At 39.8% G+C, this 11,558-nt stretch overlaps 6 protein-coding genes across 6 annotated transcripts; 2 read left to right on the top strand and 4 right to left on the bottom strand.

Annotated features, from left to right (window-relative positions):
- Positions 1-220: 220 nt before the first annotated feature.
- Positions 221-1,438, top strand: MAF1 (RNA polymerase III-inhibiting protein MAF1; the record flags this gene model as incomplete). Its single annotated transcript, XM_037287722.1, has 2 exons — positions 221-226; positions 320-1,438. 2 exons carry the CDS (start codon positions 221-223, stop codon positions 1,436-1,438), a joined length of 1,125 nt encoding a protein of 374 aa, XP_037143617.1.
- Positions 1,439-1,696: 258 nt separating this feature from the next.
- RAD57 (putative DNA-dependent ATPase RAD57) lies at positions 1,697-3,073 on the bottom strand (the record flags this gene model as incomplete). Its single annotated transcript, XM_037287721.1, has 1 exon — positions 1,697-3,073. The coding sequence occupies one exon, from the start codon at positions 3,071-3,073 to the stop codon at positions 1,697-1,699; it is 1,377 nt and encodes a 458-aa protein (XP_037143616.1).
- A 224-nt stretch (positions 3,074-3,297) lies between these two features.
- Positions 3,298-4,791, bottom strand: UGA2 (succinate-semialdehyde dehydrogenase (NAD(P)(+)); the record flags this gene model as incomplete). Its single annotated transcript, XM_037287720.1, has 1 exon — positions 3,298-4,791. One exon carries the CDS (start codon positions 4,789-4,791, stop codon positions 3,298-3,300), a length of 1,494 nt encoding a protein of 497 aa, XP_037143615.1.
- A 561-nt stretch (positions 4,792-5,352) lies between these two features.
- Positions 5,353-6,000, bottom strand: HG535_0C02360 (resistance to Congo red protein; the record flags this gene model as incomplete). Its single annotated transcript, XM_037287719.1, has 1 exon — positions 5,353-6,000. The coding sequence occupies one exon, from the start codon at positions 5,998-6,000 to the stop codon at positions 5,353-5,355; it is 648 nt and encodes a 215-aa protein (XP_037143614.1).
- Positions 6,001-7,157: 1,157 nt separating this feature from the next.
- Positions 7,158-8,507, top strand: GPI18 (GPI-anchor transamidase GPI18; the record flags this gene model as incomplete). Its single annotated transcript, XM_037287718.1, has 1 exon — positions 7,158-8,507. One exon carries the CDS (start codon positions 7,158-7,160, stop codon positions 8,505-8,507), a length of 1,350 nt encoding a protein of 449 aa, XP_037143613.1.
- A 1,537-nt stretch (positions 8,508-10,044) lies between these two features.
- COQ1 (trans-hexaprenyltranstransferase) lies at positions 10,045-11,454 on the bottom strand (the record flags this gene model as incomplete). Its single annotated transcript, XM_037287717.1, has 1 exon — positions 10,045-11,454. The coding sequence occupies one exon, from the start codon at positions 11,452-11,454 to the stop codon at positions 10,045-10,047; it is 1,410 nt and encodes a 469-aa protein (XP_037143612.1).
- Between the last annotated feature and the right edge of the window lie 104 nt (positions 11,455-11,558).

Here is an 11,558-nt window from a genome sequence, read left to right as displayed (position 1 = left end):
ATATGCGTTACCCTGTTTGAATTGCCAATAATCAAGCGGCCCCACATGCTGCGAGCGGGCAAAAAATAGCGCTGTTCTGATAAGTGTCACTATCACGGCTCACTATTAATCATAGTCTATGTTAAGAGCTGTTTAAATGTCATAACATCGAGAGACAGGCAAGTTCTGAATTTTTTCGTTGAAGTTTTGCCACTATATTAGGTTTTCGCAATACATTCAGATGAAGGTATGTTTGTTTACTCCGCATTAGTGTCACCCATGTGTTCCAACTTGTTCGCGTATTTTACTGACAATGTCATCTAACAACTGGAAACTGTAGTTCATAGATGAATTAGATGTTGAAAGGGTCAATCAAACGCTAAATTTTGAGACTAGCGAGTGTAAAATAAGTGGAGGATGCGACATTTTTACAACAAAACCGGTAGCCTCTGATAAGAAACTATATAAGACTATAGACCACCATTTGGAATCACTCTTGCAGGAAAATGAGGGATACAATGCGGTGTGTCAACAGCAGGCTCTTTTGGAGTCAGGGGGCTCTGCTTCACCTCCCGAACAATCCCCTCAAGGTTGCAACTCTTTTTGGGAGCAGAAAAGACGAATGTCAATAAATGATAATCAAAGTTCTAATGGAAATGGTAGCAACAGTAGTGGGTCATATCTGAGAACTAATAAGTTAAATGACCAAAATTTGAAAGAGTTAGTTCAGAATGGTGACAATGGTTACTTAAGTTCTTCATCAGCTGAATCTGTAACTCGCGGAAAGGGAATTATGAGAAGAACAAGTAGTACGAATAGTCTTCAAAGTAATAAATTCGAAGCAACAAGGAGAAGATCCTCTGCTTATGAAAATGGCAGCAGTATCAACATAGGACCTTTTGGTCCTATCAATGAAACGGCGAGTCGTAGGACATTTGCGTATCTTATAGCAATACTGAATGCTTCATATCCCGATCATGATTTCTCTCTTTTGGAGCCAACGGACTTTTTGAAGGTATCTTTGAAATCGATGATATCGAAATTTGAAAATGCACTCTATTCACTGGGTAAAAAGCCGGAAGAGTGGATGTGGGAAGTTATTAATTCCCATATGGATATGTCGGATTGCGTGATTTACCAATACAACCCTGCCAGATCGTTCATGGATGATGAGCCAGGGCACTTATGGAGTCTGATATGGTTTCTTTTCAATAAAAAAAGAAAGAGGGTGGCATACCTTTATTTGACTTCAGCCAGACTCAATTTTTCAAGAAATGATATTAATGAAGATGATGAAAAAGAGAGTAATACACAGAACAGCAGAAAAAGGATTATTATTGGAGAGGATTCCAATCAATTTGAGGGTGAATATGACTTGACGTATGAAGAAAATGCCATTGAAGACGACGTTGACGATGCTATCGAGTCTTCAAATAAAGTATCAAAGGGTCCATTTTAGTCTCGTATCTCACTGTAGTGTATAATAGAGTGACAGCTGAAACGGTGCTGTTATACTTTCACTCCAATTTCTTGTTTGCGCCGGTATAATACAACTTCTATTTTTTTCATCAAGCGCCAATCTCCTTGTTTTCGCATGTTTTCTTTCTGATCGCCGCACCTATCGAGATTTCAGAATTACCTGTTGAATGTATTCTTATTATGTAATCATAACACAAGCAGCACCTAATTAAAACTAAACTTATTGGCATTCCTGTATTTATACACTTTCCAATCCCCTCTTATTTATTATGAAAGATACCTCACATGGTTGAGAATAGGTGGAGAAAACAACTTTCATGATTCTTTTCACTTGCCAAAGAGCGGAAGGATCTGACCCATTGTAAAGATGGATCTCCCCCCGTTTTACAAGAGCTGAAGCCTTGTACAGCTTGCTCAACAAGATCCTTGTAGATACATGATTAGCCCAGGCAAGTCCCAGAGTGGGAACCCGACGGTCTATTCTTCTTTTAAGCGGTTTCCTTGCAATTACAGGAAAACTCTCCGATCTGCTACTCGGAATGGCTTTCGAAATCTCATTTTTTCTATTTGTGAAACCATTGGAATCAGTCGCAGACTTTGTTAATCTTTGTAGCTCCTCCTCTATTAAGATTGAATCTTCGTCATCAGAAAGCATATTATCGTAAAATGATACGCCTGAAACATTCATCTTATTAGTTGAAGGCAATTCGTTGAAATTCTGCCGGTAGAGAATAGTCGAGTCCTTCCAGCCTACCATCCAGCCTAGTTGATATTCATAATCAGTCACCGCTTGGTATGATGACTCTGTGGCCTCAACTAGAGGTTTATCACCTACTTGATTGGCAACAACTATAGCCAGAGAGTATTTTCCTGCTAAACCGAGCAGCTTTTCAGCCATTCTATCAATATAAAACCTGTTGTCCTGCGACTCTTTAAAAGACGTACTAGTAAGTTCTACACGCATATGGTGAGCAATGGAATCAACAATAATAAGTTTAATCGCGCCCTTATTCTTTTCCAATAAAACGGGCAACTGTACATCCAAAATATGTTCTTGCGTCATCAGATCACTACAAGTTACGGTGTAAATATTATTTTGAGTAACATTATGATTCTTAAATTCTTTTCTACTTGTTATAAGCTCTTCCAATCTTTGAGTGGGTAGGTCGCCCTCGGTCGCGATATAAACACATTTGCCTCCCAAACCACCTAAATTTGACGGCAATTGAACAGAAAGAGAGAGCTGCATCAGAAACTGTGACTTTCCAGTAGAGCTTTCCCCAAAAATCTCTGTAATGCTATGCGTGAAGATGCCGCCTCCAAGGTTCTCATCGATGTTGACATCGCCAGTACTGAACGGCAAAGGGCTTATTCCATCTGTGAGGACTTGGATTTTGTTTGTTTCAAGGAATTGCGTCTTAAACTCTCCAAATAAGAGTTGCTGAAATTTGACAACCTCATTGATTGATCTCTGCAGGAGTGTGGCCAGTTCCTTGGACTGCAGCGTCAAGAATTCAATGACAGATACCTGGTATTGCTCGGACGCAATCAACAGGTCAGAAAATTCATCATCACAAAGTAGGTCACTCTGCGGTAACTCATCATAGAGATCCATATGCCATCGGGTTTTTGTAAATGGCTAGTTTTATTCTTAATTACATTCTTTTACCCATGTGAAGCATTTCGGGGCTTGTTCTCGAAACCTAACGCGAAGTTCCTAAGAATGAAGCATAACATCCAAGAAAACAATTGAAAAGTAAAGGTAAACAAATTAAGAAAACGTTGCTACTAAAATATACAGGCGAATAAGATGTCTTCGTTTAACGAAAGCTAAGCACTTCAAAGTCTCTTTGGTAAATTGCCCATTGTAACGGTTTTCACAACAGTATAATCCTCGATACCATATAAAGAGCCCTCTCTACCAAAACCGCTTTCCCCAATACCTCCAAATGGAATGGAACAGTCTGTGAAAAGTCCAGTGTTACAAGAAACCATTCCAGTTTCCAGAGCTTCTGATACGGTGTAAAGGGTATTTACGTCTTTGGAAAAAACATAGGCAGCAAGGCCGACCTCTGTATCATTGGCATAACCGACTACCTCCTCCATGTTCTTGAAGGAGAATATTGGACACAAGGGTCCGAATGTTTCTTCGTGAGAAACCTTTGCATTTTCAGGAACATGGGATAAAATATAAGGTGAATAGAAGCTTGGACCCAAGTTAGATAATGGCCCACCTTCAAGGACTACCTTCGCACCCTTTTTAACTGCATCTTGAACGTGATCTTCAACTTTCTTTATTGCATTTTGATTTATTAAGCACCCATGGGTCGTTTTTTCATCTAGTCCATGCCCCATAACAAATTTCCTAACTTTCGCTGCTAGCAAATCAGAAAATTTGTCAATGATAGAAGCATGAACGTAGAGTCGGTTGGCGCAAACACATGTTTGTCCAAGACCTCTGAATTTTGAAGCAACTGCCTGATCTACTGCAAGTTCTAAATCTGCATCTTCAAATATGATGAAAGGTGCATTGCCTCCAAGCTCAAAAGAAAGCTTCTTCATGGTGGAAGCTGACTGTTTCATCAAAATTTTTCCAACATTTGTAGATCCGGTGAAAGATATTTTTTTGACTTTTGGGGATTCGCAAAGTCTTAAACCAAATTCTGGTGTTCTGGTATGAGAAAGAACCACATTAAAACTTCCTTTCGGAAAACCGGCCTTCTCAATTAGATGTGCCAAAGCCAGAGCTGATAATGGCGTCTGCGAGTCTGGTTTCACAATGACTGTACATCCGGCCGCGAGTGCTGCTGCTGCTTTACGGGTAATCATTGCACTAGGAAAATTCCATGGACATATCAAACCACAAACTCCGACGGGTTGTCTCAATGTAAATGCTCTGTTTGATGGATTTGCAGGCTGGATAGTAACACCATATGCACGACAAGCCTCCTCTGCGTACCATTCAAAATATGATGCGGCGTACTTAATTTCGCCAATTGCTTCAGTCAAGGCTTTGCCGTTTTCCCAGGTCAAGATTTTTGCGAGATCATTTGTATTCTCTATCATCAAATTGTACATATTTCTCAGCCAACCAGCTCTTTGCCTTGGTGTCGTATTCTTAAATTCTTTATATGATTCAAAAGCCGCATCAATTGCTTCATCTACAGCTTGCACGGGCTGATCAGGCAGCTTTGTAATCACTGCGTTAGTGGCAGGATCAGTAACTTCAAAATATTCCTTACTCTCAGTGATCCACTTTCCGGCAATGTAAGCACCTTTTTTCAAAAGCTCCTCACTTCTTAGCGTAGGTCTAATACCTTTTACAGAAGACATAATTCTTTAGATTGGTTTGATTAAACTCAAACAATATCTACCACACGAGTAATACTTCCAGGCACTCTGTCAAGTACGGAATTGCACATGTTGTGGTGGGATACCCTTTATATACTCTGCTCCCCCAACTCGACGACAGGATAAATGAATGTAAATATCTCCGCAATCCCGCGCGGGAAGTCACATTAAATTAAAGAAAGCTGGCAACATATGATGAATAACATAAACAGTGAAAAGAAAAGAAGATTACTAACCTCCGTCGATCAACCACTTATACACACTAAAATACATTCCAATATATAGGGCAAGACTCTGAGCGGTCGACCCTGGTCCAAGTGATTCATTAACCTTAAAATTACCTTTTATTTAGAGCTTCACCTCTTAACCCTGTACCGTATAGTTTGAAAGAAAAATGCTAAATCGCGACGCAATTCAAGAATTTGGTCCGCACCCAAAAATTCCTCCGTGAACTAGAAATAGTAAACACCTCTGTTACTGGTGACTAAACATTTTTCATGCTGCAGTTTTTCCGAAATGATATGGCCCGCATTATTTCTTCTCCTAGCTCTTCGACAGTCTGGCCTTCTCAGGGGATGTGATATTTTGTAATTCAATTGATGTATTGGTATTGCTAGAAGAAACTTCCACAGCTGCTCCTGACACAGCTGCATTTTGCGATTCTGAACTAGAAGCTGGAGGTGGCGCCGTTGTCGGACGGTATCTTCTAAAATCTAAATCCATATCATCTGTGGGTACCCTTGTAACGGCTGGCTGTGGTCGTTCGATAGACTCAGATGACTCTGATCCCCGTCTTGAGAGCGAGGGAGGAGCTTGATATTCTACCTTGGAATTCAAATGAAACTCGCCGTTTTGATCATAATACCCTAGATCCTGATTATTTGCCCTTTCCGTATACTCGGGAACATAATCTTCTGCGGGATCTCCAGTACCTCTGTTATGTTGTGTCTGAGATTGTCTGTACGTCGGTGGCGATATCCATGCTGTGCCTCTAATTGGAGCCTGTCCACGTAAAACCCTTCGTCTATTTGCCATCCGGGTATATAAAATAAGCATAAGCAATGCTACGGCAAATACGACAAACAAAATCCATCTTCCTTGCTCCCAACCAGAGTCATCCCAATAATCGGCCCTTTTTACGTATTGCCCATCGCCGGTACTAGCACTCTTGATCCAGTTGATAGGACTCATAGTTTAATTCTAAAATTATTTCCTACCTGGCGAATCAAATCACAACACTAGAACCAAAATCCTTGAAGTAAAAGCCTCTTTCTCAAATAGTCATTTCTTATTACTAATTTCTCCCGGGGTGAGAAGCACCCTCTTCCCATCACATATTTATATATAAGTTTTTCTGCTTTTCGTTTTCCCGTTTCAGTCCCGTGCGTAATCACTTTTTTCCAAGGGAGTAAAAACTTCGAGGCGTTGATATGAAAGGCTGAGTTAGCTACAACTTAAACTTAAACAATACAAAGTAGTACTCTTGGCCATTGCTTTTCTATCAGTTGAAGTGATATGCATACATATTGAACTATAAGCAGCGCCTCTAAAAATGTTAAGCAACAAAGGGGCTCTGATGCAGCACTTTCTTAACGTCAAATACCATTTTATGAATAGATGGGTAGCATCAGCCTACTCCTTCTTGTGTTAACATATACTGACAAACAATTCTTTCATCTATGGACATTTTTGTACTGTAGTGCCTTTATTAGGGTCTACAGGAGAAAGCGAACCAACAGTTGCGTTTCCTGGAATGCACCACTACGTTCAAGCGCTACATTTCCACGAAAAATATTGGTTGCCATCGACGGGCGAGGGTAGTCTTGAGCAATGTTGAATTAAGTTAGGCCGCTGAATATTTAGCCGCCATCGTACTTTGTCTTACGCCGTGAAGGATCTACGGACTAAAGCAAATAGTCACGAGTTCTTGACAACTAAATCGCAACCTAGATTTCGCCAAATTGGGTACTCTATCGACACACAGCTGGCGTTGACCTGTGAACTATGACGAGTTTCTTGCCTGCCAACAATTGCCCTACGAAAACTGAAAGCTGCCTTAGAAGCCCTTAGTATGATGTAGAGGACTCCCAGATTGCTTGAGGTTCAAAACAGGTTTCTCTAAAACACATGCCAACAGCGGTATCGCTATTGCTCTTATGCAGAAGTCCTTTTGGTCGCTCTTTCTTCTATTCCTTTTCAGCTGGGCGAGAAAAACAACCCAGATTCCTTAAGCCGAGGTGGACTGTGATCAAAATGAGCCATAGAACCGAGAAAGAGAAACACTGCGTGACCAATGTATGGGACAATTAACCTTAGTCACCAATTGTCTTGATTCATTTTACTAAGAAATGACTACGGATATAATTCGAAGTGATCTGGAGGCAATATCTACTATTACACTGACTTTCCTAGCATGGCGCTCTATACAATACATCCTTGTGTTTTTCACACCACCTAATCAATTTGATACCTCTACCGAGCTGACAATTGAGTACATACTATCATCAGCTCCAAACTCGGATTCTATTGTAAAAAGTTGGAACACTTTTTGGAATCGCAGATTGTGGAATAAGCTCTTGTCGTGGGATGCGGTTTTCTTCATAAAGGGTATGACAGTGGACGACCATGTACCACGTTATGAGCATGAATATGCATTTTCTCCAGTCTGGGTCAAACTGGTTCGCTATTATTCCAGGGGAAGCACCAATTTATTCACAGTTTTGAAAACTGGCGTTCTTTTGGAGAATCTTCTGTTTTATTTCTCTGCCATTTTGCTATATTTTCTCACAATTGGCATATTTAGCCGAAATAATCCAAGATCAGAATACGCTCGTAATGTTGCAAGAGGAGCTGTCAAGATTTTCATTTTCAGCAGCGTTTCTGGGTTTGTGACAGGTATTTATTCCGAACCATTATCATTTGCATTGACATTTTTTGGTATGTTGTTGCGGGAGAAATCCATTGAGATTTTGATTCCCTTTAATATTAATTGTGTTTGGTCAAGGTGGCCCCTGTATCTACTTTCTTCCATTTGCTTCAGTTTTGCTGCAGTGAATAGGTCGAATTGCATATTACTAGGAATTTACTATATTTTTGACCTCCTCCAACTTATCAAGTTCAAGAGGAATCTGAAGGCTCTTTGCTTCCCGCTACTTTCTGGGGGGTTAATGTTTACTGTCTGTTGTTACTATCTGTATTTTATGCCTTTCACAGAGTACTGCCCAGAAAGAGGTGAATGGTGTGATACTCAAGTTTTGTCTACTTTACCATTCACAAAGGTGACATTTTACAGCTTCATTCAGTCCCATTATTGGAATATTGGATTTTTAAAATATTGGACTTTGAACAATACGCCTAATTTTCTCATCGCTTTACCCAATATTGTGATTTTGTTATACTCTACGTTCTATTTTTCAAAAATTTACCCAACCTTCACACTTAGACCGCTTATCTGGATTACTCGTGCGTTGGTTTTGTTATTACTACTTTTCGCTCATGTTCAGATTATCAACAGAGTTGCGTCTTTTATACCTCTCCATCTTTGGTATATTGCTGATAGATCAATGAAAAGTAGAATGAAAAAAAATGATGATGCATTATTAGGTGATGATATGATAGTTAAAGTTTATTTATATTGGTTGATATGCTGGGTGCCGTTGCAGACTGTGTTATTTGCATGTTTCTTACCGCCTGCATAGTGCTGAGATATGCCCCGATTTACTTGTAGTATTCCACATCCAGCAGAAATATCTCTTTTGCTCAGTGAACAAAAATCTATAACTGCTACTTTATAGGTAGGACAAAAGACACGCTCCAAAATATGCGTGTCAACCAATATGATATTAAGAACATTTAGCCTGCCTAGTGTTTTTCGTCTTTTTTTTTCTCTTGTTGGCGAAACAAGCACAGAACTACACCAACAATGAGCATGCTCCACTAGTGCGAAAATTTTAATTTGGGCGCAAAAATAACGACATATTTCGAAAAGTGCTAAATAGATTGTGGACACCATAAATTCACCACAGGGATTTACCTATCCTCAATTTGATATTCTCCATAATCGAAAATACCAAATAGCCGGTACTGAGTGTAATACATAAGCTTGGCTTCCTTGATATATCTTAGCTACAAGTGGTTGAAAACAACAACACTTAAAATGGCTTCACTTTAAGCCGACTGTTTTCGCCTTTTCGACTTTTCATTGATAAATTGCGACGCTGAAACTCTTGTGGCAGGCGTCCTTTGAACATTTGAAAACTTCAAAGGTAAAAAATAAAACCACTGATTTCACGGTTAGTAAAACTTCTTAAGTGTTCGTATAGAAATGGTTTCTATGCATGAGCTTAAGTATAATGTTGGCAACAAATCTTGAGGCAAACTACTAGTTATGGCAAAGCATTCAGCCAGTATTTTATGAAAGGAGTTCCATAGTACCTCAATCCAAATGTACTAATTAATACGATTAGAAATATGATGAAACCATGAAAAAATAAAATGGATGCCCAGTGCTACATTTAAGGCAAGAGAATGAAAATCCGATAAATTAGAATACCAGCCAACAAGATCATGTCATATTTTTAGTCATACACAACTGCATTTGTCAGCTTGACACATGTTTGAGTTGTTTTTAGAAGACGAGAGAGTGGCTGCACTGAATCTTTATAAGGATACAAAAAGACGTGACTCATTCTAATATAGCCTTATAATTTTTCATGTTCTTAAAGCTCTTTGGAAAGTTGTTTGCGATCTTTATACTCTTCAATTTAATGGGATTACATTATTTGTATAAGGGCTATAACCGCTAGGCGATTTAAAATATACGAGCAACGGAATCGAGAACACCTCACATACATATTTTATTCATTCTTGAAAAAAATCATGAATAAAAATGGTTTTCAATAAAGATGATCAATTACATGAAGACTTTAGTGACCGTTTTACAAGAGGTGAAGCAAGCAGCAGTAACAGGCGAAGTGTCTACGGTCGGCCTAGCTTTGCAGACAATTTGAAACGTTTTTAATAGCCCATGGTACCGCTTTATGTTTATACAGGCCTTGGTTTTATCTCCTTTCACTTCATAGTTATGCAGCATTACAGATTCTGCGCGGGCCCGTGTGTTCGTAAGACCTATTACTCTCTGCTTCCTTAAGTGTGATGGATATATACATGCATAGACTATTACTTTTAAAAAATCTCCACGACCTACAATAAAATAACACGTCAAAGAATTTTACGTTACTTTCTTCTGGTCAAAATACTATTGGTTAAAAACTCGAGAGCAGAACGTGCATCCGATTCTGGTAAAGCATTGCGTAAGTTCTCTAATGCTCTGTCTCTATAGCCAACGGCTAATTGTCTTGTCTTTTCGACTCCTGAATAGGTAGCAACGGCATTAGCAATTCTCTCTACGTCACCTGGTTGAGAAAAGTTACGCTGAATCAAGGGCCCCAAGGAAGGGTCTGCCTCCCAAGCAAATAGTACTGGAGCAGTAGCGATTCCCAACTCTAGATCAGCACCGGCTGGCTTTCCAAGTTCTTTTGCAGGTATGGTGAAATCCAGGAGATCATCGACCAGTTGAAAACAAATTCCCAGATTCTTTCCAAACTCATAACACTGTTCTATTACAGTTTCCCTAGCTCCCGACAAAATCGCTGCAGATCTACTCGACTTTGAGATAAGGGCTGCAGTTTTCAAGTATGTCTTATGCAGATAATACTCAAAGGCTGTTTCAATAATTTTTTCATGAGACACATTGTATTGAACCCCTGTAGGTACATGATATTCATGCAGCTTGAGTTCGAGCTTTCCGGAATCGAGAGGAAGTTCCTTTTTACCGTGTTCTATTGTTGAAAGATCTGTATCGACGGCTGTATTCTTCAACTGCATGAATTCACCCTCAACTAAGTTTGCTATGCTATTTGACATGAGTTCGACGACTTCCGGGTTTCTTAATCTGGAGATTGAAACAGTTGCTCTGCCTAACAGGAAGTCGCCTGCTAGAACAGTCATTTTATTTGTAAAAGCAATATTTCCACTAGGTCTACCCCTTCTCGTATCCGAGTGATCTATAACGTCGTCATGAAGAAGAGAGGCAGTGTGAATCATTTCTACAATCTCTGCGAGTCGTCTTTGCTTAGGGAGTATGCCCCTCTCCTGATCAAAAGTCGCTCTAGGTAGTGGCTCTGGTCCCTTCGTTAGCGGGTTAAGAGGTTTGATTCCATGTAGAACATGAAGCGGTGAAAAGTTTTTTGCTGGCTCTTCCAAGAGCATCAAATGAGGAGGTTTAGAGTACACTGGATCTTCGGGGACATCTTCTAAATCCATTTTGATGTTGTCTCTTTCCCCAAGCGGTATTTCAGCAAGGGCTCTTGATAGTAAAAGAACCAAAAGCGGACGAACTTTCTTACCTTCAGCCTCAAAATAGTAGCTTGTGACTCTGTTCAAAGTTGGATGACCGGATCCAATCAATGCCATAATATTTTTTGCCAAAGTATTCATCTCATTGGACACAAGGGAGACAGGATTTTTCAACATTATCCTTGGTGTCACAAGCCTACTGGCTGCCGCCAACGCTGCAGCGAATGAGGACTTCAGACGACGTGTCGCACGAAACTTGATTGACTGTCTTACATTATTCCCCAGCATTGCTTGGGATCTCTCTTTGGGTGCTGGTAATCTTGCGAAAAATTCAATCAATTCTGTTATTATATTCGCGTTATTGCTTCACAATGCATGCTATAATGTTTTCT

Source organism: Zygotorulaspora mrakii, chromosome 3 (genome assembly GCF_013402915.1).
Source record: "Zygotorulaspora mrakii chromosome 3, complete sequence".
Classification (NCBI taxonomy): Eukaryota; Fungi; Ascomycota; class Saccharomycetes; order Saccharomycetales; family Saccharomycetaceae; genus Zygotorulaspora; species Zygotorulaspora mrakii.
This window is presented reverse-complemented; position numbering and strand designations above follow the sequence as displayed.